Source organism: Lepus europaeus, chromosome 11 (genome assembly GCF_033115175.1).
Source record: "Lepus europaeus isolate LE1 chromosome 11, mLepTim1.pri, whole genome shotgun sequence".
In the NCBI taxonomy this organism is placed as follows: domain Eukaryota; kingdom Metazoa; phylum Chordata; class Mammalia; order Lagomorpha; family Leporidae; genus Lepus; species Lepus europaeus.
This window is the reverse complement of record NC_084837.1, coordinates 85,565,140-85,587,185: the sequence shown is the minus strand read 5'-3', so window position 1 is coordinate 85,587,185 and position 22,046 is coordinate 85,565,140. Positions and strand designations below refer to the sequence as shown.

Below are 22,046 nucleotides of genomic sequence, written 5' to 3'. Positions count from 1 at the left end.
CATCTCCAAGCTGGAAGTTAGAGGAAGAGAAATGTAACCATCAATTGAATATCTGGCACAAGGCCTAACAAATGCATTCAATTTTTGAATTTTATTTGCTTGTGTGATTTAAAAAATAGATGCTTTTAAATGATACATAAAAATGATACATATTTATAGGGTAGCATATGATGTCTCAGAATAGGTATAGGTATAGGTATATATATATACACACACCTAGTATATAGGTATGTCTCAGTATAGGTATCCATTATGCAATGGTCTATTCAGGTCTCATCCAACATTTGTAATCTCATTTTGGGGAAAATATTTCAAATCCTGTCTTCTAGCTTTAAAAAGAAAATATCTACACACACACAAGATCACACACACACGCACACACACATGTTGGCTGGCGCCGTGGCTCAATAGGCTAATCCTCTGCCTGTGGCACCGGCACACCCCCCCCCCCCCCACATGTTGGCTGGCGCTGTGGCTCAATAGGCTAATCTTCTGCCTGCAGTGCCACACCCCAGGTTCTAGTCCCGGTTGGGGCACAGGATTCTGTCCCGGTTGCTCCTCTTCCTGTCCAGCTCTCTGCTGTGGCCCGGGAGTGCAGTGGAGGATGGCCCAAGTGTATGGGAGGAGACCAGGAGAAGCTCCTGGCTTCGGATCAGTGCGGTGCGCTGGCCGCAGCGGCCATTGTGGGGTGAACCAACGGCAAAGGAAGACCTTTCTCTCTGTCTCTCTCTCTCACTGTCCACTCTGCCTGTCAAAAAAATCAATTATATATCCCATTTTAGAGCAGTGTCCTTACTACGGTACCAAATGCCCACCTCATCTGACTGTATTTTCGAATAACTTATCTTTTTTTTTTTTTTTGACAGATAGAGCTAGACAGTGAGAGAGAGAAACAGAGGGAACCTTCTGTTGGTTCACTCCCCAGTGGCCGCCATGGCTGGCGCTGCGTCGATCCAAAGCCAGGAGCCAGGTGCTCCTTCCTGGTCTCCCATGTGGGTGTAGGGGCCCATGCACCTGGGCCATCCTCCACTGTCCTCCTGGGCCACAACAGAGAGCTGGACTGGAAGAGGAGCAGCCGGGACTAGAACCCGGTTGCCTGTATGGGATGCCGGTGCCGCAGGCAGAGGATTAACCAAGTGAGCTACAGCTCTGGCCCCAAATAACTTATCTTTCAGCTCACTAATTCTTTTTTTGTGTGGGATCTAGTCTGCTGTTGATACCCTCTGTTGTGTTTTTAATTTCACTTAATGTACTTTTCAGCTCAAGGATTTCTTTTTGATATTTTAAATACCATTTCTCTGTTAAGTTTCTCTGTTAGAGTAATGAGTCATTTTTTTCTGTGTTTTTCTGAAACTCACTGAGTTTCCTTAAAATAGCTATTTTAAATTCTGCATCTGAAAATTTTCATGTATCAGTTGTTCTCTGGTCAGTTTCTAACAGCATATCTTGTTCATTAGGTGACACTGTGGTTCCCTGAAAATTCTTGATACTTGTTGGCATACAGTGTGGTCTAGACTTTCAAGGCTTAGGAATTTTTTTCCTAGTCTTTGTAATCTGGTTTTGTTTATGCCTGCCTTCCAGAAATTTTGAACAGTTTGCATATTTTCTTTGAACCTGTTAATATTTCTGCTATTTCAGCATTACATGGCACCTTGAGTTGAGGTCTCTTGCAAGTGGTATTACTGAAGTTTGTCTCTGTTTCAGTCTAGTGGGTACCCTCATCCTGACTTGTTTCAGATCTGCAGTTGGAATGCTGTTCTGAATAATCTACTGGAGGCTGCATCTGCAAACGTTGACCTGAGCATAGAGGCCTTTGGGCTTTATCTGGTGCTGGGTCTCAGCAGTGGCATGCCCAGCATTGATGTCCAATGCAAAGTCCTATGCTGACTTTCCCACGCTACTCCTCAGCCTTTGGGGTCTTGTTCCACTGTCTGCTACAGGTTGGGAGAGGGTGAGTGGAGGCATTTCCTTGGCTGTTTGGCTAAGGAGGGTCCAAAGGCTCAGTCTGCAGTTGCTAGCCTACCAACAGGAGCCATGGGGCCCATCTGGCACTAGGTTTTACAGTGATAGGCCTGGTTTTGATTTTCAAGTCTAGGGTCTGTGCTTAATTTCCTCTCTTGGAGCTGGGGGGAGGTGACGTGTCATCTCTTTTATTCCTGCATTCTTCAATGTGTCTTTTCTTGTAATTACATGAAAACCAGGCACTGAGCTCTTGTGAAGGTGGCTTGGTATGTGAAGGTGGCTTGGTATGTGAATGGCTGATCAAATTGGTGTTTCTGTGGGGAGATAGTTGTTGGCATGTCTTACTTAGCTGCTACGTTGCTGTGCTTCCTGACTTGTTTGATACTCAATGACTCCTACCCACATACATACAATTAATTTTGTGGGAGCACACAGAATACTTATATTTAAATAGAGGAGGGGAAAAGTTAGATTATTGAAAAAATGAATAAGGAAGTAATAACAGTTTATATCTTCAAATTCTAAAAAAATTAGCAATATAAACTTTTTGGCCTTTGATGCCAGTAGGTGCTTACTGATTACTGTGTGCTGGATATCATTAAATCCTGGACTAAAAAGATGAATAAGCTTTGTGGCATCCATGTCTTTAGGCAGTTCACATTTGTTCTTTTTTAGGATTTTATTTACCTGAAAGGCAGAATTATAAAGAGAGGGAGAGACAGAGAGAGAGAGAGAAATCTTTTATCTGGTAGTTTACTCTCCAAATGGCCACAAAGGCCCCAGGCTGTCCCAGGCTGAAGCCAGGAGCCTGAAAATCTGTTTCACATGGATGGCAGGGGCCCAAGTCCTTTGGCCATCTTCTGCTGCTTTCCCAGGCACATTAGGAGGGAGCTGGATCAGAAGTGGAGCAGCTGATGCTTAAACTGGTGCTCATTTGGAATGCCAGTGTCTCGAAGCTGGCTTAACTGGCTATGCCACAACGCCGGCCCATGCAGTTCACAGTTTAATGAAGGTGGGATACACAATGTGAAGTTAATAACCTTAGTAGAGATCTGCATTGGGAGAAGGTGAGTGGGACACAAAAAGAGGGCTGCAGGGGAAGAGGAAGAGAATATTATGGAGGAAGGAGTCCTAAAAGATAATTGAAAAGTAGGAGCAGTTTTTCTGCAAGCATGAAGTATATGAATGAGAAGAACTAGAAAAGAACTAGAAAAGTTTGGATTGGAAGACCAAAATTCATGAAATGACCAAAGTATGGGGGAGCAAGCTCTAGGACATTTGGGTTAGAATGGGATGAGATGAGACTGCAACTAGAGCTTTGTATTCCATTCTGTGGGGCTTTGGGACTTGATCCCATAGGCTTTTTGAGTAAAAGTAAATATCATGAACACAAGGAAATATGTTCCAGTCTTAAGTCACTATCAAAGATGTTAAAGACAAATGTGGGATGCCAGTTCCAGCCTTCTATGCCACAGTGCTGACTTCCTTATTATATATTTTCCCAGTAGATATGGGATGATGAAAATTTCATCATTATTTTTATTATTTGGTGGCATAGAAAGAGATCAGCTGAGTATATAGAACAACTTTTAAAAATCTATAAAGCTTTAGTATATTATGAGACTTAGAAGAAATTCTAACTAAATTTTATTAATATAAAAGCTAGATTTAAATATATTGGGCATGCTGTTTGAAGGCATTGGTTGGGATTTTATATTTTGCTTAAATATTTATTACTTAGGAATCATGTTAATCAAAATAGTTTGAATTGATAAAATTGTAGACCCTTAAGAGTTGTGTGGGATCTTGTGGACACCTAGGTCAGCCTTCCCTCCACAGTAGGTGACTTGCTTGTCTGTGGTATATCTATTTGCCAGTGATAATCTAAAATATAAATATTTTTACAATTCAGTTATCTCTTTCCCCTCTTTAATTTGAAAGCCATAGAGACAGATGAACAATAGATGAGAGCTCCCATCCACTGGTTCACTCCCCAAATGCCCACAATGGCTGAGACTGGGCCAGGCCAAAGCTAAGAACTGGGAAATCAAGTCAGTTCTCCCACATGGCTGGCAAGGACTGGACTCCTTGAGTGGTCACCTGCTGCCTTCCTGGATCTGCATTAGCAGGAAGCTGGAATTGGAAGCTAAGCTGGGACTCAAACCAGGGACTCTGATACAGATGCAAGCGTCTTAATATCTTAACTGCTAGGCCAAACTCCTACCCCTTCAGTTATCTTTTGAAATAAAGCTATCAATGAAAATTTTATTGTTACAACTTTGATAAGTCATAGAAAGAATTTGTTATTTGTGGTCTAAAGATTTAAGAATGTGGAAATATCAGGAATATTTCACTTTAAAAAAAAAAGTTGGTTTTCTAGTTGTGTTTTTTTTTTTTTTTTGACAGGCAGAGTGGACAGTGAGAGAGAGAGACAGAGAGAAAGGTCTTCCTTTGCTGTTGGTTCACCCTCCAATGGCCGCCGCGGCCAGCGCACCGTGCTGATCCAAAGGCAGGAGCCAGGTGCTTCTCCTGGTCTCCCGTGGGGTGCAGGGCTGGGCCATCCTCCACTGCACTCCCAGGCCACAGCAGAGAGCTGGCCTGGAAGAGGGGCAACCGGGACAGAATCTGGCGCCCCGACCAGGACTAGAACCCGGTGTGCCGGCGCCACAAGGCGGAGGATTAGCCTATTGAGCCACGGTGCCAGCCGGTTTTCTAGTTTTTTTAAACCAAACAAAAATTTCTAAAAGATATGTTTATTTATTTGAAAAGCAGAATGAAAAAAAAAAAATCTTCCATCCACTGGTTCACTCCCCAAATGGCCTCATGGCCAGGACTCAAGGAATCCAGAGTTTCATCTGGGTCTCCCACAAAGGTTGGTAGGGTCCCAAGTTCTTGGGTGTCTTCTGCTGCCTTTCCAGGCACATTAGCAGAGAGCAGACTTTGTGTTGCTCTGGTCAGGATCATGACTCAAGCTGGCTATATTCTGTTTTCCTGTATCCCTAGGGGACAGGCAGACAAGGCAGTATCTTTGGAATAGAGTATTTCTTGGGACTCATTTACTGAATGTTCATCATCCAAGGAGAATGTAACTGGCAACAGTCTGCTTTGACTCTTTTTGGAGTCTCATGATGCTTGGAATAAAACATTTTTAATAAGGCAATAAGTGAAGCATTGTTGCTTAATTTACCTATTAATTCAATTGCTAGATCTTTATTTTTAAGAAAGGCTGAATGAGAAAGAAAGAGAAAGAAAGAGAAATCTTTCCTCTACTGGTTCATTTCCTCAAATGCCTGTGGTAGCTGGTGCTGGGCCAGGCCAGACTGAAGCCAAGAGCCCAGAACCCATCCATGTCTCCTATGTGAGGGGGACCCAAGGACCCAGTCCCAAGCAATCTTTTAACTGCTTCACCACAGTGCCCCCACCACCCTCACTTCCAGGTCATTTGTAACACTTCTGTGTGGATATTGGTTCCATGTTCTTAAGTTAAGATTTGATCTCAGTGTATCAAATTGTTATACACACTACTGAACATATCTTCAAATAGATGTTTTTATAGACTAAGTGATATTAATACATTGTCTCTTTCCTTTCCATACTGTATCCCACAATGTTTTACTTACAGGGTTCATCTGCTGATCGAAGTCAGTGGAGAGAACCAACCAGAACATCTGATGGCTTGTGCTCACTCTATGAGGCAGCATTATGTCTCTTTGAAGAGGTATGTAATTATCGTGGCTTTTGCATAAAATGATTGTCTTAAAATTATATAGCTTGTACAAGAAGACTTCAAACAGTTTGTGAAAAGTGGAATTAAAAGATGCTTATTTTGGGTATAAAAATTTTTGAAATATATGGATTGGTTTTTCATAATACTTTTTAATGAATTTTTGAAATTTTGAATTTCAAAATTTATTTACAATAAAATAAACATCTTTTAACTGCATTTTTTCCATGAACTTTTAAAAGTATCATTGTTAGTAGATAGTGCTCTAAGAGTAACAAAGGATGGAAAAGAAGACATTTTTAGAAATAAGAAACTAAAATAGACATAGAAAGTATTCAAGAAAAAGTGACAATACTAATGTTAAAATGTCCTGAAAATTATCCTCATGTTCACTAGAAAATATTTATCTAACACACATATTATTCTGTTGTGCATACTATTTAAAGATTCTGAATAAGCTTATTTTATCTTCTTCTATTTGATGTGCTGACAAATGAATATATTGACTTTTTAAGATTTGTCCTTTATTGTTTTGTTTGATTCAGCAAAAACATCCTAGAAGGCAGACAACAAATTGATAGTAGCTCTAGTCAGAGTTAATATCTTTATTTTATTGGGTTCATACAAGTCAATAAAAATCCATTATGCTCTAATAAATAAGTGGACAGAAGTTAGTGTACATAACAAGGTGTGGTAAACAAATACATAGAAAAATTTTCTCTGCTGATAATTAGGAAACCTGGGTGTTAAAATAATGGCATCCTTCTATTTCCCCACTTACATTTGCATAAAAATTTAAAAGTCTAATACCCATTTCTTGTATGGATACAGTGAAATCATTGTTCTCATATAAATCATATAAATTTATTCTTTGGTTAGAGCAACTGGAATGGCTATCCTAGGTCCTGTGCTTTTGGTAGGAGCCTAGTTTTTTTTTTTTAAAGATTTATTTATTTATTTGAAAGCCAGAGTTACACAGAGAGAGGAGAGGCAGAGAGAGAGAAAGAGAAAGAGAGAGGGAGGTGTCTTCCATCCTATGGTTCACTCCCCAATTGGCCGCAACGGCCCACCGATCCAAAGCCAGGAGCCAGGAGTCTCCTACAGGTCTCTCACGGGGGTGCAGGGGCCCAAGGACTTTGGCCATCTTCCACTGCTTTCCTAGGCCACAGCAGAGAGCTGGATCAGAAGTGGAGCATCCGGGTCTTGAACCGGTGCCCATGTGGGGTGCCGGCACTTTAGGCCAGGGTGTTAACCCGCTGCACCACAGCGCCGGCCCCAGGAGCCTAAATTTTTTAAAAAAATATTATAAATGTCAATAGACTTTACCATTGTATTTAACACAGAAGGTAAATAAACCATAACTTTTATTTCTATATATAAGGAAACTTCAAAAAGTTTGTGGAAAATAGAATTAAAAGATAAGTTTATTTTGGTATAGAGTTTTGAAATCCATACATGGTTTTTTATAAAGTCCATTTTCCATGAAATTTTTGAAGACTTCTTGTTTGCATGAATTCCAGTTTTTATACCGAAATAACCTTATCTTTGAATTCCATCTTTCCCTGAACTTTTATATACAAAAATATGTGTGAGTGTTGAATTGCTCTGGGCCTTCACTATTCTAAGGATAGCACCTCATTTTGCACAATGCTGATGACATAGCACCATTTTATTTTATTATTTTATTTATTTGAAAGAGTTAGAGAGAGGGAGAGAGAGAGAGAGAGAGAGAGGTGTCTTCCATCTGCTAGTTCACTCCCCAGATGACTGCAATGGTCAGAACTGAGCTGATCTGAAGCCAGGAGCCTGGAGCTTCTTCTGGGTCTCCCACATGGGTGCAGGGGCCCAAAGACTTGGGCCATCTCTACTGCATACCCAGGCCATAACAGAGGGTTGGATCGGAAGTAGAGCAGCCGGACTTGAACCAGTGCCAATGTGGGATGACAGCACTGCAGGCCAGGGCTTTAACCTGCCTGTGCCACAGCACCGGCCCCATAGCACCATTTTAGAAAGCAATTTGCTATCATGTTATTTCAAGAGCCATAAATTTTCTTTTTGGGTAGGTGGATATAAAGCCTTATTGCTTAGGTTCTCTATTGAAGAAGTTCACAACTGCATTTTTAAAAATGACCTTTATAGCAAATAAGCAAAAAGAACCTAAATGTCCTATTAAAATGGTTAAAGTAAATTGTGCTTTTTTTTACTAGATGGAATATTATCTGTTTAGTCATGAAGAATAGGTAGACATGGAAGATTTCTCATGAAATTGGTCACTTTTATATATCCACTTGATAACTGTTAAAGAACATGTATATGAAAAATTCTGGAAGGACAAATAAAAAAGATAACGCTGTGTTAAGGTGATAAGATTACCAATGATGGCTTTTTTTTACTTTGCTTTTTAATCTTGGTTTTCTGTAATGATATGTGAAATAATAAAGTTTTTAATAAAAAAAGTTTTGTGTGCCTTCTTCCTGTGTTTACCACTATTATCAGTATCTTTTTCTGGTTTATTCGGTGGAAAGAAATGGTTCACCTATCTTTGTTTAAGATTAAATGTGTTGTTTCTGAGCTAGTTGAATAGTTGAGAGTATTGGAAGGAAAAGCAATAGTAATTTCAGAAATTATATATTGAAATGCCTAAACTAAAAATGTTTTCAAATTTTTAAACTTTAATAGGTTTGTAGAATGGCTTCTGATTACTCAAGAACATGTGCTAGCCCAGATAGCATTCAGACTGGTGATGCTCCCATTGTCTCAGAAACCTGTGAGGTTTACGTGTGGGGGAGCAACAGCAGCCATCAGCTGGTAGAAGGCACACAGGAGAAAATATTACAACCCAAGTTGGCTCCTAGTTTCTCTGATGCTCAGACCGTAAGTTCTCAATATACCTTAAAAATTGGTAGATAATGGGGGTATCATATTCATTCTTATTTGCTTTAAATAATGTTGAGTGTTTTTTAAATGGGTCAGAATTCTTGGATGATTGCTTATGTATATTGTTTTTATACCACATTACCTCAGGTTTTTTTTTCCCCATTATAATAGAAAAACATGATTTTTATCTCTTGTATCCTGAGAGCATTTCCAAGTTTCAAACACTAAATTGGATTTGGATTTTTAAAAGCATTATGAATGGCAGTATGCTTGCTATTATATATAACACAAATGACAAAGAAGACTAAATGAAAATTGATTTTTTGGCTTTTGCCAGATTGACAGACAATTCTTTTTCTTATTTCTTTTTATGATCAACCTTCTTTTTACATTTGTAGCCAAGCTAGAACTTTATGTTTTATTATTTTGGGTTTAGAATACATTTTGCATAGTTCTTGCTATAATAGTCCCAAAATAATTCATAGAATAATTTTATTTATTTATTTTCCTCAACTTTAAGAGGAGGCTACACGATTTTACTTTGTTTCATTCAGTTATTTCCTGGTAGATAACCTGAGCTCAATGATGAGGTCAGCATGACTTTGTTGTTTTCTTAGTTCTCCATTTATTCCTTCATATCTCGGAGAGTCATGTCCTACTCTGTTTTGAAAGACTTTCTTTGAGTCTCTTTGATAAAACCGGCCTTAAATATTGAATTATGATTCTTACAGAAACATTTTATATTTATATTTACATTTCTGTTTGTCTGTAGATTGAAGCTGGACAGTACTGCACTTTTGTCATTTCTACGGATGGTTCTGTCAGAGCTTGTGGTAAAGGCAGCTATGGGAGACTGGGCCTTGGAGATTCCAATAATCAGTCTACTTTAAAAAAGTTGACGTTTGAGCCACACAGGTCCATTAAAAAGGTTTCCTCTTCTAAAGGATCCGATGGTCACACTTTAGCTTTTACAACAGAAGGAGAAGTCTTCAGTTGGGGAGATGGTGATTATGGGAAGCTGGGACATGGAAATAGTTCTACCCAGAAATATCCCAAGCTTATTCAGGGACCTCTTCAGGGAAAGGTATGTGCTTTATTCTTGGATTTATAAATAATTAGTGGTATTATAATTGATACTATCACTCAGAATTTGAGCTAGCCTTCAATCCTTTTGTTTATCTTTTGTATATCAGCTTTATAGTTTACAGAAATTTTCACATACATTATTCAGTTTTTATAGGAATAATCCTTACTTGTGAAGTGGTTATTATCCCTGTTTCACAGATAAATTGAGAATAACTCAACAAATATTTATTTAGCACTTTCTAAAATGTCAGATATTGTTTTAGACATTAGCTATAAACAGGCTAGATAATTTCTTGGTTCTCATGGAGCTTTAAAAAAATCTCTTAGAGATAATTGTGTTAGCAAACAAAATTATTTCAGATAATAATAATAAGAAAAAAATTGAAGAGCGTAATAGAAACTTGGCAGGATATTAGATGATGAAGTCAGAATGCTCTTGGAGCAGAGGAGGTAGAATTTTTTTTTTTAAGATTTGTTTATTTATTTGAAAGAGAGAGAGAGAGGGAGACAGAGACAGAGATAACCTGAGATCTTCCATTCTCTGGTTCACTCCCCAGATGCCTGCAATGGCCCTGTAGCTGAGGCAGGAGCCTCAAGCTGTATCTGTTGGGTGCAAGGGCCCAAGAACTTGGGGCATCCTCTGCTGCTTTTCCAGGTACATCAGCAGGGAGCTGGATCAGAAGCGGAGCAGCTGGGATTTGAACTGGTGCTCTTCTGGAGATGGCATTGCAGGTGGTGGCTTAACCTCCTGTGCCATAATGCCAGCACTGAGGGGGTAGCATTTTATCAGATCTGAATGGTGAAGCAATTAGAGTGGTTAACTGATTGCTCAGGATCCTACACAGATAATTGGAAAGGTTGAAAACTATTAGAACCAAAACCAGAGATGGGTATTAGGCACAGTGGTTAAGATACCTACATCAGGATACCTACATCCCATATCTGGGTGCCTGAGTTCAAGTCCTGGCTCTGCTACTAATTCTACCTTCCTGCTAATGAGTATCCTGGGAGGCGGCAGATGATGCCTCAAGTACTTGGGTTTCTGCCACCCACGTGAGACACCCAGATTGAACTCTGGACTCCTCAGTTTGGCCTGGCCCAGTCCTGGCTGTTGTGAGCATTTGGGGAGTGAACTGGCAAATGGGAGATTTCTCTGTGTTGTTCTGTCTTAGCTCTGTCTTTCTGCCTTTCAAATAAATAAAAAGGAAAGGAAATTAAGGCGAACCTAGAGCTTCCCTTTTTATTTCATTTTACTTTCTTTAAAGAGGTAAATACATTTCCCTAAGCTTTTATGTAATTATGTAGCTTCTTTTTCCATGAAAATTTTCTCATATAACGATCTTTATAAAATCTAAATTTTAGTTTTAAGCTAGAATAAGTGGATATTTTTTCCTTCATGGTAAGTTGCCTGACAAAGTTAGTTATTCATATTAATTTTACTCTGTTATTACCTGGGGTATTTTGATTTATATTGTCAATCCCAAGGTAACAGGCTTTGGAACATTCCATTCTGAAAACTAATGGATACTTGATACAATGATGAATATGGAACTTCCCTAATCTTTTGAGCATGTTTCTTCCTTAATTCTACTTCTTGTATTCTTTTGATCATTCATTTTTATGGCAATGGAAACATTGCCAATTGAAAGCAACATAATGTTGAGTATCATGAAGGAAAATTGTCCCAAATTTTTAAGTTAATAATTTTCAATTTAAAACTTCAAAGTCTTTTAGCATAGTATCAAGACTGTATTGGATACTTAGTGTTTTTAATTAATCTTGAGTTGAATTTCTTAAAATAGTTAATTTTTGAAGGTTGAAAATATATGGACTTTTTTTTCCTAGTAGCCAATGATTTTTGATTTGTTTAAAGGTATGAATGATCCCCAAATTATCTTGCTATATATCTGTATTCTGATTCTACTCAATAATTCTGTAAGTTACTTGAGGTATTGTCAGGGTTTAATGTAAGCTTATGTACTGTAGATCTTTCTGTACTGTCATAGTCATCAATGCAATGAGTTTTTCTTGACCAATCAAGAATGGAGGTTTTGTTAACTTTTTGAAAATTACTGTCCCGTGAGTGTTCTGCTGCCACCAGTTCTTTGAGTAAAAACTTGACTGGTGATGAAGCATTTTCTGCAAGTGATTGGATTGATGAATTCAGCACCCTTGTTAACCTTTTAAGCAATGTCTTTATGTGAATTAGGGAGAGCTCTCTTCTCCTTTGGGTGGAGGACAGGCCTGTGGCTTGGCACACAGGGCATAGACTGTATTTCAGCCTTTGCTTGACAATGTAGCCAGTTGCCTTTGTCCTGAGTATAGCCTTCACAATTGTAGAGGACAACTCTCGGGTAAACTGTGGTATCTCTAAAGGCTTTGTTATAGGATCAAATGTGGACTGCAGTTGTTAGCAACTGTGTACTCATCAGAGTCACTTGTGTGCAATCCAGGTAGTTGTTTGTGTGTCAGCCGGATACAGACATAGTGCTGCTGTCACAGAAGATGGTGAATTATACACATGGGGTGAAGGAGACTTTGGACGATTAGGTAAGATTTTTTTGAAGATTGAAGTTATTCTCACAGAAAAATAGAACAGATTATGGTTACTAAGAAGCAGTGAGAGTAGATCTAATAGTCCATTTATTTTATTTGTTTTAAACTTGGAGGAAGATAATTTTGTATTGGTGTATCTGGGTTCTGGTGCTGATATTTAAGATGTAATTTAATCTGGCGAGTATTTCCTGAGTGTACCTATTATGACCAAGCACTACAGGGTTTCATGAATAAGAAAATACTCTTCTGATCCTGAAAATTGATAATCTCATGGGCAATGAAAATAAGTCAGTATGAGCATGATAGGAAATAGCACAAGGAAAGTGCTGTAGGAGGAGCATAATTAAATGTTCTAGTGGTTCACTGAAGTGACTAGAAGCCCTAAATTGGGAGTAACCTGGAAAATTGATTGAGAAGATATTAAAACTGATGCTGTTTTTCATACTTAATTACACTTAGAAAATATGTCAGTTTTATTATCAATTCTATTATCATTTGTAATATCTATTCCATTTGTGAAGTAATGATGTAGAGAAAGAGTTAACATTGTTGTGTTTGTTTTATCCAAGGTCATGGTGATAGTAATAGTCGTAACATTCCAACATTAGTAAAAGACATCAGCAATGTAGGGGAGGTTTCCTGTGGCAGTTCACATACTATTGCTTTATCCAAAGATGGGAGAACTGTATGGTCTTTTGGAGGAGGAGACAATGGTATGTAAAAAAACTTATCAGTACCTTTGATCTTTTTTCTTGAAAAAATTGTTATACTTATTTTTGAGTGATACATGCCTGTTGTAGAAAAACTCAAATACAGATGAACAGAAATAAAAGTAAAAATAAATTGTATTGCTACAAATGTTTCTTTAACCATTGTTACCACTGCAATTTATAGACTTCTAAATATTTAAAAATTATCAACAAATAAATAATATAAATAAGTAGTTGCACCTATATATATATTTCTACATGGGTTATTTTTGCTTTTTTTTTTTTTAAAAAGCAGTTTTATTTATTTATTTGGAAGGTGGAGGTACAGACAGAGAAGGAAAGTCAGAGAGAAAGATCTTCCATCTGCTGGTTGACTCCACAAATGGCTGCAATGGCCGTAGCTGGGCCAATCTGAAGCCAGGAGCCAGGAGCTTCTTCCAGGTCTCCGATGCAGTTGCAGGGGCCCAAACACTTGGACCATCTTCTGCTGCTTTCCCAGGCCATAAGCAGAGAGCTGGAGCAGAAGAGGAGCAGCCAGGATATGAACCAGGACCAGATGGGATGCCGGCACCCCAGTTGGAGACTTAGCCTACTACACCACAGTGCCGGCCCCTATGTGGGTTATTTTTGAAAACCCAATTAGACCTACACATACTGTAGATATTGTTCTATTCTGCTGGTTTTAATCTAATAGTATTTTGAGTATCTTTATTTTGTCAACAAACATTACTGTATGTTATGTCATTCTTTGAAATGGCTCAGTGTATTCTTTCAAGTGATGGTAGGATGTTTTATAAAAGCATTTTTTCATTGTTGAGTAGATGGTTTCTAAGTTTTTTCCAGTGTTAAAAACACCACAATGAGTGACTGAATCTTTGTCTACTTTAGTCATTCCTGCCAGCAGTGAATGCTCACTTCCCCCATATTGTCAACAACACTAGGTATAATAATTAAGGTCATTTAAAAAGTAATTTCAATAGTGAAAATGATATTATTTAATTTGTATTTCCTTGATTCTTAGTGAGATTGTTGGCCATTTGTTTTTCTTTATTGATTTTCTATGTTTTCTATTTATGCCTTATTTTTTACAATTGTAAAGATTATATGCATATACATTCTTATCCAGGTACTGTACATTACATCAACAAATTTAAAGTTAGAAATGCAGTCATTAGGGGAGAGAAAAATAATTTTCTGTGTCTCTATGAAATTAAAGTGCAGAAGGCTATTGATTATTGAGTGTTAACTTTCTTGTAATCAAAAAGCTCAGTTGTTAACATCTTCTGCTGTCAGAAACAGCTTTCTACATCTTTCAGGTTAGTGATGGAGAGAATAGAGCACTTTATCAACTTTAGTACTTAAAGAACAGAGGCTCTTTAAAACAAGTAAGTTGTTTAACCTGATTGTGTTTGTTTTCTTAGGCAAACTTGGCCATGGTGATACCAACAGAGTGTATAAACCTAAAGTTATTGAAGCTTTACAAGGAATGTTCATTCGCAAAGTTTGTGCTGGGAGCCAGTCTTCACTTGCTTTGACGTCAACAGGGCAGGTAGGACTAAGAACAAACATAAAAGAGAGTATTTAATAGTACAAATAACTAAAAAATAATGATTGCATGTACATTTTAAAATGAAAATCATTACATTTTTAAGCAGCATATGGAAATGTATTAATGTTCTCCTGTTTGAAGTAGATAGAGTATCTGAGAAGGAACCAGATTTTCTGACTTGGCCTATGTGACACAGATAAACTTTCCCTCAGCTTCCAGTTCTTTGTATTAATCTGGTTTTATGAAATCCTTGAACACTCAATACCTCTTAAACCTTTTCCTAAAAATTCTGGATAGTAGGAAAGGGCATGGTTAGCTCTTGATGGAAACAGTGATATGAACAAAGAAGGTAGGAAGGTGATCAAATAAGAGGGTAGAGAGAACACTTCCATGTGGAAAATAATTTGAGGGGTTAGCTGTTTCTGAGAAACAGGGTTAGTTTGGCTTAACATGGCGTCTGAACTTTTTTTCTTTCCAGCATTTATTTATTTATTTGAAAGAGTTACAGAGAGAGGGAGAGGAAGAGAGTTGAGGGAGGGAGGGAGGGAGAGAGAGAGAGAGAGAGATCTTCTATCTGTTGATTCACTCTCCAAATGGTCATAGTGGTTGGGGCTGGGCCAACCTAAAGCCAAGAGCCCAGAACTCCATGCAGGCCTCCCATGTTGGGGTCAGGGTCCCAGGCACTTGGGACATCTTCTGCTGCCTTCCCAGGAGCATTAACAGGGAGCTGGATCAGAAGTGGAGCAGCTGTGATATGAACCAGTGCCCTTATGGGGTGCCAGTATTGCAGGCAGCAACTTAACCTGCTGTGCCACAACACCATCACCTGTGTTTGCACTTTACATACATATTTGACTCTTCCCCTATTTTTTGCTTACATGAAGGGTCCCTGGATATGGTGTTAGATCAACAGTTTTCACTCCCTTGTATCCATCAGTGATGGCAATGAAAAAGTGAGCTGGCTACATATTCTTTCACATACAGGGGCATATTATGTGCAGGCATAATTATATAAAAATGTTTTTTGCCTGATTCACAAGTAGATGAGCCCAAAGCTGAAATTGGCCTACAACTGAATTACTCTTTGAAAAACTAGAATGCCTTGTGTCCTTGAAAATCTGTTATCTTACCAGAACCTGCTGAAGGGAAAAAAAGAATCATTCAGTTTGCTTTTTATCTTGATTTCGTTGATTTTGGGTTGCCAAAATAGTAATCATTCATAATTTCATCTTCCTATTGTCTTCCCCAAGTACTTTAAAGTCAGTTAGAGGCTATTTTGATATTAGTTAAAAATGAAGATGTTCTAGGGGAACTACCTTGGCTACTGCTCCCCATGGCCCTCTTTGTAAGTAATAGTTAAAATTGTTTCAACCGCAAGGTGAGGTAGATTTTTTTTTTTTTTTTTTAAGATTTTATTTATTTGAGAGCTAGAGTTACAGACAATGAGAGGGAAAGACAGAGAGAAAGGTCTTCATCCACTGGTTCATTCCCCAAATGGCTGCAATGGCCGGAGCTGAGCTGATCCGAAAGCCAGGAGCCAAGAGCTTCTTCTGGGTCTCCTATGTGGGTGCGGGGGCCCAAGCATCTGGGCCAACTTCTACTGCCTTCCCAGGCCATAACAGAGAGCTGGATTGGAAAGAGGAGCAGCTGGTACTAGAATCGGTGCCCATATGGGATGCTGGCGCCACAGGCTGATGATTAACCTACTGAGCCACAGCACCAGCCCTGGTGAGGTAGTTTTTAAACTAATTATTAAACATCAATTTGGGAATTTATATAATCTATTTTATATGATCACACCTTGGTCTAATCTTGATCTTACCTGCAGAGTGAGAAACATGTAAATGAGGAGTTTTAAGACAGTATTTCTAGAGCTGCTAAAATTGGACAAATAAACAAAATGCAAGCCAATTAGTAGCTTTAGCAGAATCTCTCAGATTTTTCCTTTTTTTTTTTTTTTTTTTTTTGACAGGCAGAGTGGACAGCGAGAGAGAGACAGAGAGAAAGGTCTTCCTTTTGCTATTGGTTCACCCTCCAATGGCCGCCGCAGTAGCGCGCTGCGGCCGGCGCACCGCGCTGTTCCGATGGCAGGAACCAGGTGCTTATCCTGGTCTCCCATGGGGTGCAGAGCCCAAACACTTGGGCCATCCTCCACTGCATTCCCTGGCCACAGCAGAGAGCTGGCCTGGAAGAGGGGCAACCGGGACAGAATCTGGTGCCCCGACCGGGACTAGAACCCAGTGTGCCGGCGCCGCAAGGCGGAGGATTAGCCTGTGGAGCCACGGCACCGGCCAGATTTTTCCATTTTTTATGTGATCAATTATTTTTGTTTTAGCTCAGCTGCTTGTTTGCCTATGCAAATGAATGTTTCAAATGCCTATGCCTATGAATGTTTTAAAACAGAATAATGATTCACTACAGCAACTTCTAAAATGATCAAAATGGCAAATATTATTTTTACATTAGAAAGTTATTTAGTATCAAATCACACTTTTGTTTGAAAGATGATATCTGGGCTGGCATTGTGACATAGTGGGTAAAGCCGCTGCTTGTGAGGTATGCATCCCATACAGGCATTGGTTCACGTCCTGCTGCTCCACTTCTGATCCAGCTCCCTGCCAGTGGCCTGGGAAAAGCAGCGAAAGAAAACCCAAGGGCTTGGTCCCCTCCCACCCATGTGGGAGACCTGAAAGAAACTCCTGGCTCCTGTCTTCGGCCTGTCTCAGCCCTAGCTGTTTTAGCTACTTTGGGGCGTTAGCCAGCAAATGGAAGACATTGTCTCTCTCTGTCTCTGTCTCTGTCTCTGTCTCTCTCTCTCTCTGTTTCTCCTTCTCTCTCTCTAACTCTGAGTTTAAAATAAAAAGGTGATTATATCTATTCCTTAACAAGTCCTAAGCGACCTAATTGTCTCAATAAATTGTGTGTAGTATATTTCCTTATTTTTTTTTTAGGTCTATGCTTGGGGCTGTGGAGCTTGTCTAGGTTGTGGTTCTTCAGAAGCTACTGCTTTGAGACCTAAGCTAATTGAAGAATTGGCTGCCACAAGAATAGTTGATATTTCAATTGGAGACAGTCATTGTTTGGCTCTTTCTCATGGTAAAGTTATTTGTTTTAAAGAAATAACATTAATTATTATATTCCAAAATATATTACATTTAAATTTGTGGTTTTTTTTTTTTTTTTTTTGTCTTTAGATAATGAAGTTTATGCCTGGGGCAATAACTCAATGGGGCAGTGTGGCCAGGGAAATTCCACAGGTCCTATTACTAAACCGAAGAAAGTGAGTGGCTTGGATGGCATAGCTATTCAGCAGGTCTCAGCGGGAACATCTCATAGTTTAGCGTGGACTGCTCTTCCGAGGGACCGGTAAGAGTGCCTGTATTTTAAAATTTTTGTGTTTCAATAACTGTATAAATATCAGTAAAACCAGAAATAACTATGCTTTGCTTATAAAATGTCCTTCTGAACATTTCAAGTATTGATTATGTGTGTGTGTGTGTGTGTGTTTAGAAATGACGTCTTGATTTGTTTCAAGTTGAATATTGAGGCTAGATGTGTTTTTTTCTTTTTCTTTTTTTTTTTTTTTTTTTTTTTTTTTTTTTTTTTTTTTTTGACAGGCAGAGTGGGCAGTGAGAGAGAGAGACAGAGAGAAAGGTCTTCCTTTTGCCGTTGGTTCACCCTCCAATGGCCGCCGCGGTAGCGCGCTGCGGCCGGCGCACCGCGCTGATCCGATGGCAGGAGCCAGGTGCTTATCCTGGTCTCCCATGGGGTGCAGGGCCCAAGCACTTGGGCCATCCTCCACTGCACTCCCTGGCCACAGCAGAGAGCTGGCCTGGAAGAGGGGCAACCGGGACAGGATCGGTGCCCCGACCGGGACTAGAACCCGGTGTGCCGGCGCCGCAAGGCGGAGGATTAGCCTGTTGAGCCACGGCGCCGGCCTACTAGATGTGTTTTATAAGCAAGAAGTTATATACCCTGTATTTAAGACATTTTCTTTATTTAAGTGTCTTCCAAACATTTTGAATTTCCTCTGTATCTCTGCATACTGATTTCACAAATTAAATGTCCATATATCAAGAGGAAATTAAAGTTAAAGCTAGGCTTTATTGATTTAAAAAGTTATTTACCTTAATGCTGTTCATCTTCTCGGATTTTTAAAAATGATTTTATTTTATTTTGAGAAACAGAGACAGAGAGTTCCTAATTCTTGATTTTCATCCCAAATATCTACAACAGCCAAGAGTTAAGCACATGAGTGGCAAGGACCCAGGTGTTTGAGCTATCACTGCTGTCTCCCACAGTCTGCATTAGCAGGAGGTTGGAGTCAGGAGCTGAACCCAGGTACCCCGCTGTGAGATGTGTCTTTTTTTTTTTGACAGGCAGAGTGGACAATGAGAGAGAGACAGAGAGAGACAGAGAGAAAGGTCTTCCTTTTCCGTTGGTTCATCCCGCAATGGCCGCTGCGGCCAGCGCACCACGCTGATCCAAAGCCAGGAGCCAGGTGCTTCTCCTGGTCTCCCATGCAGGTGCAGGGTCCAAGGACCTGGGCCATCCTCCATGGCACTCCCGGGCCATAGCAGAGAGCTGGACTGGAAGAGGGGCAACCAGGACAGAATCCGGCGCCCCAACTAGGATTAGAACCTGGTATGCCGGCGCCGCAGGTGGAGGATTAGCCTATTGAGCTGCTGCACCAGCTGAGATGTGTCTTAACTGCTAGGCTAAATGCCTGTCTTTTTTGGCTGGTATTTTTGAAAAAACAAAAAACAGTGGCCATAATTTTTAATGAAGGAAATTATTTTTTTGAAGAACTTCAGCCTTTTCCAAAATTGATAAGTGTCAGAAGGTAAGCTATAGCTAAGTAGGGAGACTACATTGGTATGATCTTGAAAACTTGTCAAAATGATATCCAGTAGCATTTTCCAGTGAACAATGAAGTAAGAACATGGAATAGTCACTATTAGGAGATTGAATTGTAAGGAATATTTGGTGGTTTCAAATATTTATGCATTCATCTTAGCCGGTTTACAATTTAAGAACATATTATATTTGCATTCTAGACCTTTGATATGGCATTCTATCTAACCAGTTAAAATTGCTCACAGGTAATTTTCCTTCTGAAACAAAAGCCAAGAATAAATAAGTTGACTAAAAATAATTTTCTGTTGGTATTAAATCTGCAACCCTACTTTATGTGTAGATAATTGAGGGCCAGGATCTTGAAATTCCTCACAAGAGATTTTAGGGTGTTTTAAAAAAATAAATATCGGGGCTGATGCTCTGGTGTAGCGGTTGAGCTGCCGCCTGCAGTGCTGGCATCCCATATGGGTGCCTCTTCAAGTCCCATCTGCTCCATTTCTTATCCAGCTGCTTGCTAATGTGTCTGGGAAAGTAGCGGAAGATGGCCCAAGTTCTTTGGGCCCTGCAACTGCATGGGAGACCTGGAAGAAGCTCCTGGCTCCTGGCTTTGAATTGGCTCAGCTCAGGCTGTTGCAGCCATTTTTTAAAGATTTTATTTATTTATTTGAGAGGTAGAGTTATAGACAGTGAGAGAGCAGAGAGAAAGTTCTTTCCTCCGTTGGTTCACTCTCCAAATGGCTGCTACTGCCGGCACTGTGCTGATCCAAAGCCAGGAGCCAGGTGCTTCTTTCTGGTCTCCCACATGGGTGCAGGGCCCAAGCACTTGGGCCATCTTCTACTGCTTTCCCAGGCCATAGCAGAGAGCTGCATTGGAAGAGGAACAGCTGGGACTAGAACCGACGCCCGTATGGGATGCCAGCGCTGCAGGCAGAGGATTAATCTACTGTGCCATGGCACGGCCCCACGTTTTATAGACTCTTTAGTAGATTGTGTGGTTCAGCTGTCTGCCTACAGGTGAGTTGATGTTCAAGCCTTCCAAAAGACATGATGATTACATGTTTTCTTCTTGAAGTTGGTGAATTCCTGGTTTTCCTCATTTGCTACAATGAAGACTTTTGTCACCTTAATAATCAACAAGTTCTGTATATCTTGTTGAAATCTCTTAGCCTTAATGTTTTAATTTTTGATCATGTATGAAAATTATACTTTAAGGCTATTTTATGATTTTTTTCTTATGCTTTGTCCTAGACAAGTTGTTGCATGGCACCGACCTTATTGTGTAGATCTTGAAGAGAGTACCTTTTCACATCTGCGTTCTTTTCTTGAGAGATACTGTGATAAAATAAACAGTGAGATTCCCCCACTCCCTTTCCCTTCATCAAGGTATGTTGTAGATTTGTATGTGTGCACACATACATTAATTACTCCTTTTGAGTTTTGACTTACTATTTTTTGCTTCCTGTCTCCAAATTATATGAAACTTTTTTATCAGCTAGAAATGGGTTAAAATTGTTGTTGATAATAACCTCTAGGAAAAGTTATTCATGATTTCACAAATCATGTTTTAAAATTTGTTGTTGGTCATACCTTGACAATAGTTCTGAAGAAAAAAGATGTTGCCCAAACTGGATAGCACATGCACTTTTATGTTTCAGAAATTTTTAACATTGTATTTTGTTTCAGGGAACACCACAATTTCCTCAAGCTCTGCCTGAAGCTGCTTTCAAATCACCTTGCTCTCGCACTTGCGGGAGGTGTAGCTACCAGTATTCTTGGAAGACAGGCAGGTCCACTTCGGAATTTGCTCTTCAGGCTGATGGACTCAACTGTCCCCGATGAAATCCAAGAAGTAAGAGAATAGGACTTGTAACTCTGTATCGTAAGTCACATCTTTCCTGGAGAGTATAGCTATACAACATAAACTGTACACTGGACAATTTCAGTTGGATGTTTCTTCCCCTTATCTATTTCCTTGGTGGCAGTAGATATTTTGGCTAACTCATCCTTTAAGAGAGCAATCACATGTACTATCTCTGAGAAACCTTTTACTTCCTGCCCTCCCACCAGGTAGGTTTCTCATGTTTGTAGTCTGACTGTATCACATTGTATTATAGTTACCTATTTACAAACGTGTGTATCTTTTCCCCTAGGTGAATATCTCAAGGCAAGGACCTGTTTTTATGTATTTTATTGTGTTCAGTGCCAAGTGCATGATAATTTGGTTAAAAGTAGTACCTGAGTAAGTGGACTAGGTCATTCAGAGCTAGGAGAGAAAGGTTGGCTTGAGAAGAATAAGTGGTCTGGAATAGACTAGTGATTATAAACAAGGAGAGTGTAGTTTTTAAAGCTTATTTGGTATTATAATACAATTTGGAGGAACTTAAATTCTTTTTTTAAAAGCTTTATTTTTATTTATTTATTTATTTATTTATTTATTTTGACAGGTAGAGTTGACAGTGAGAGAGAGAGACAGGGAGAAAGGTCTTCCTTTTTCTGTTGGTTCACCCCACAATGGTCGCTGTGGCTGGCACACTGCAGCTGGTACACCGCGCTGATCCGAAGCCAAGAGCCAGGTGCTTCCCCTGGTCTCCCATGGGGTGCAGGGCCCAAGCACTTGGGCCATCCTCCACGGCACTCACGGGCCATAGCAGAGAGCTGGACTGGAAGAGGGGCAACCGGGACAGAATCCGGCGCTCTGACCGGGACTAGAACCCGGTGTGCCGGC

General features: G+C 39.6%; 1 protein-coding gene across 7 annotated transcripts in view; it reads left to right on the top strand.

The window, feature by feature from the left end:
- Positions 1–22,046, top strand: part of HERC1 (HECT and RLD domain containing E3 ubiquitin protein ligase family member 1) — a 228,114-nt gene that overhangs the window by 54,601 nt on the left and 151,467 nt on the right. For all 7 annotated transcript variants that reach the window (XM_062206099.1, XM_062206102.1, XM_062206101.1 and 4 more), the window contains exons 3-12: positions 5,585–5,680; positions 8,366–8,560; positions 9,336–9,647; positions 12,103–12,199; positions 12,775–12,918; positions 14,337–14,464; positions 17,416–17,560; positions 17,659–17,830; positions 20,570–20,704; positions 21,005–21,170. In XM_062206099.1, coding sequence (XP_062062083.1) covers positions 5,585–5,680; positions 8,366–8,560; positions 9,336–9,647; positions 12,103–12,199; positions 12,775–12,918; positions 14,337–14,464; positions 17,416–17,560; positions 17,659–17,830; positions 20,570–20,704; positions 21,005–21,170 — 1,590 coding nt within the window. The remainder of the gene's footprint in view (positions 1–5,584; positions 5,681–8,365; positions 8,561–9,335; positions 9,648–12,102; positions 12,200–12,774; positions 12,919–14,336; positions 14,465–17,415; positions 17,561–17,658; positions 17,831–20,569; positions 20,705–21,004; positions 21,171–22,046) is intronic.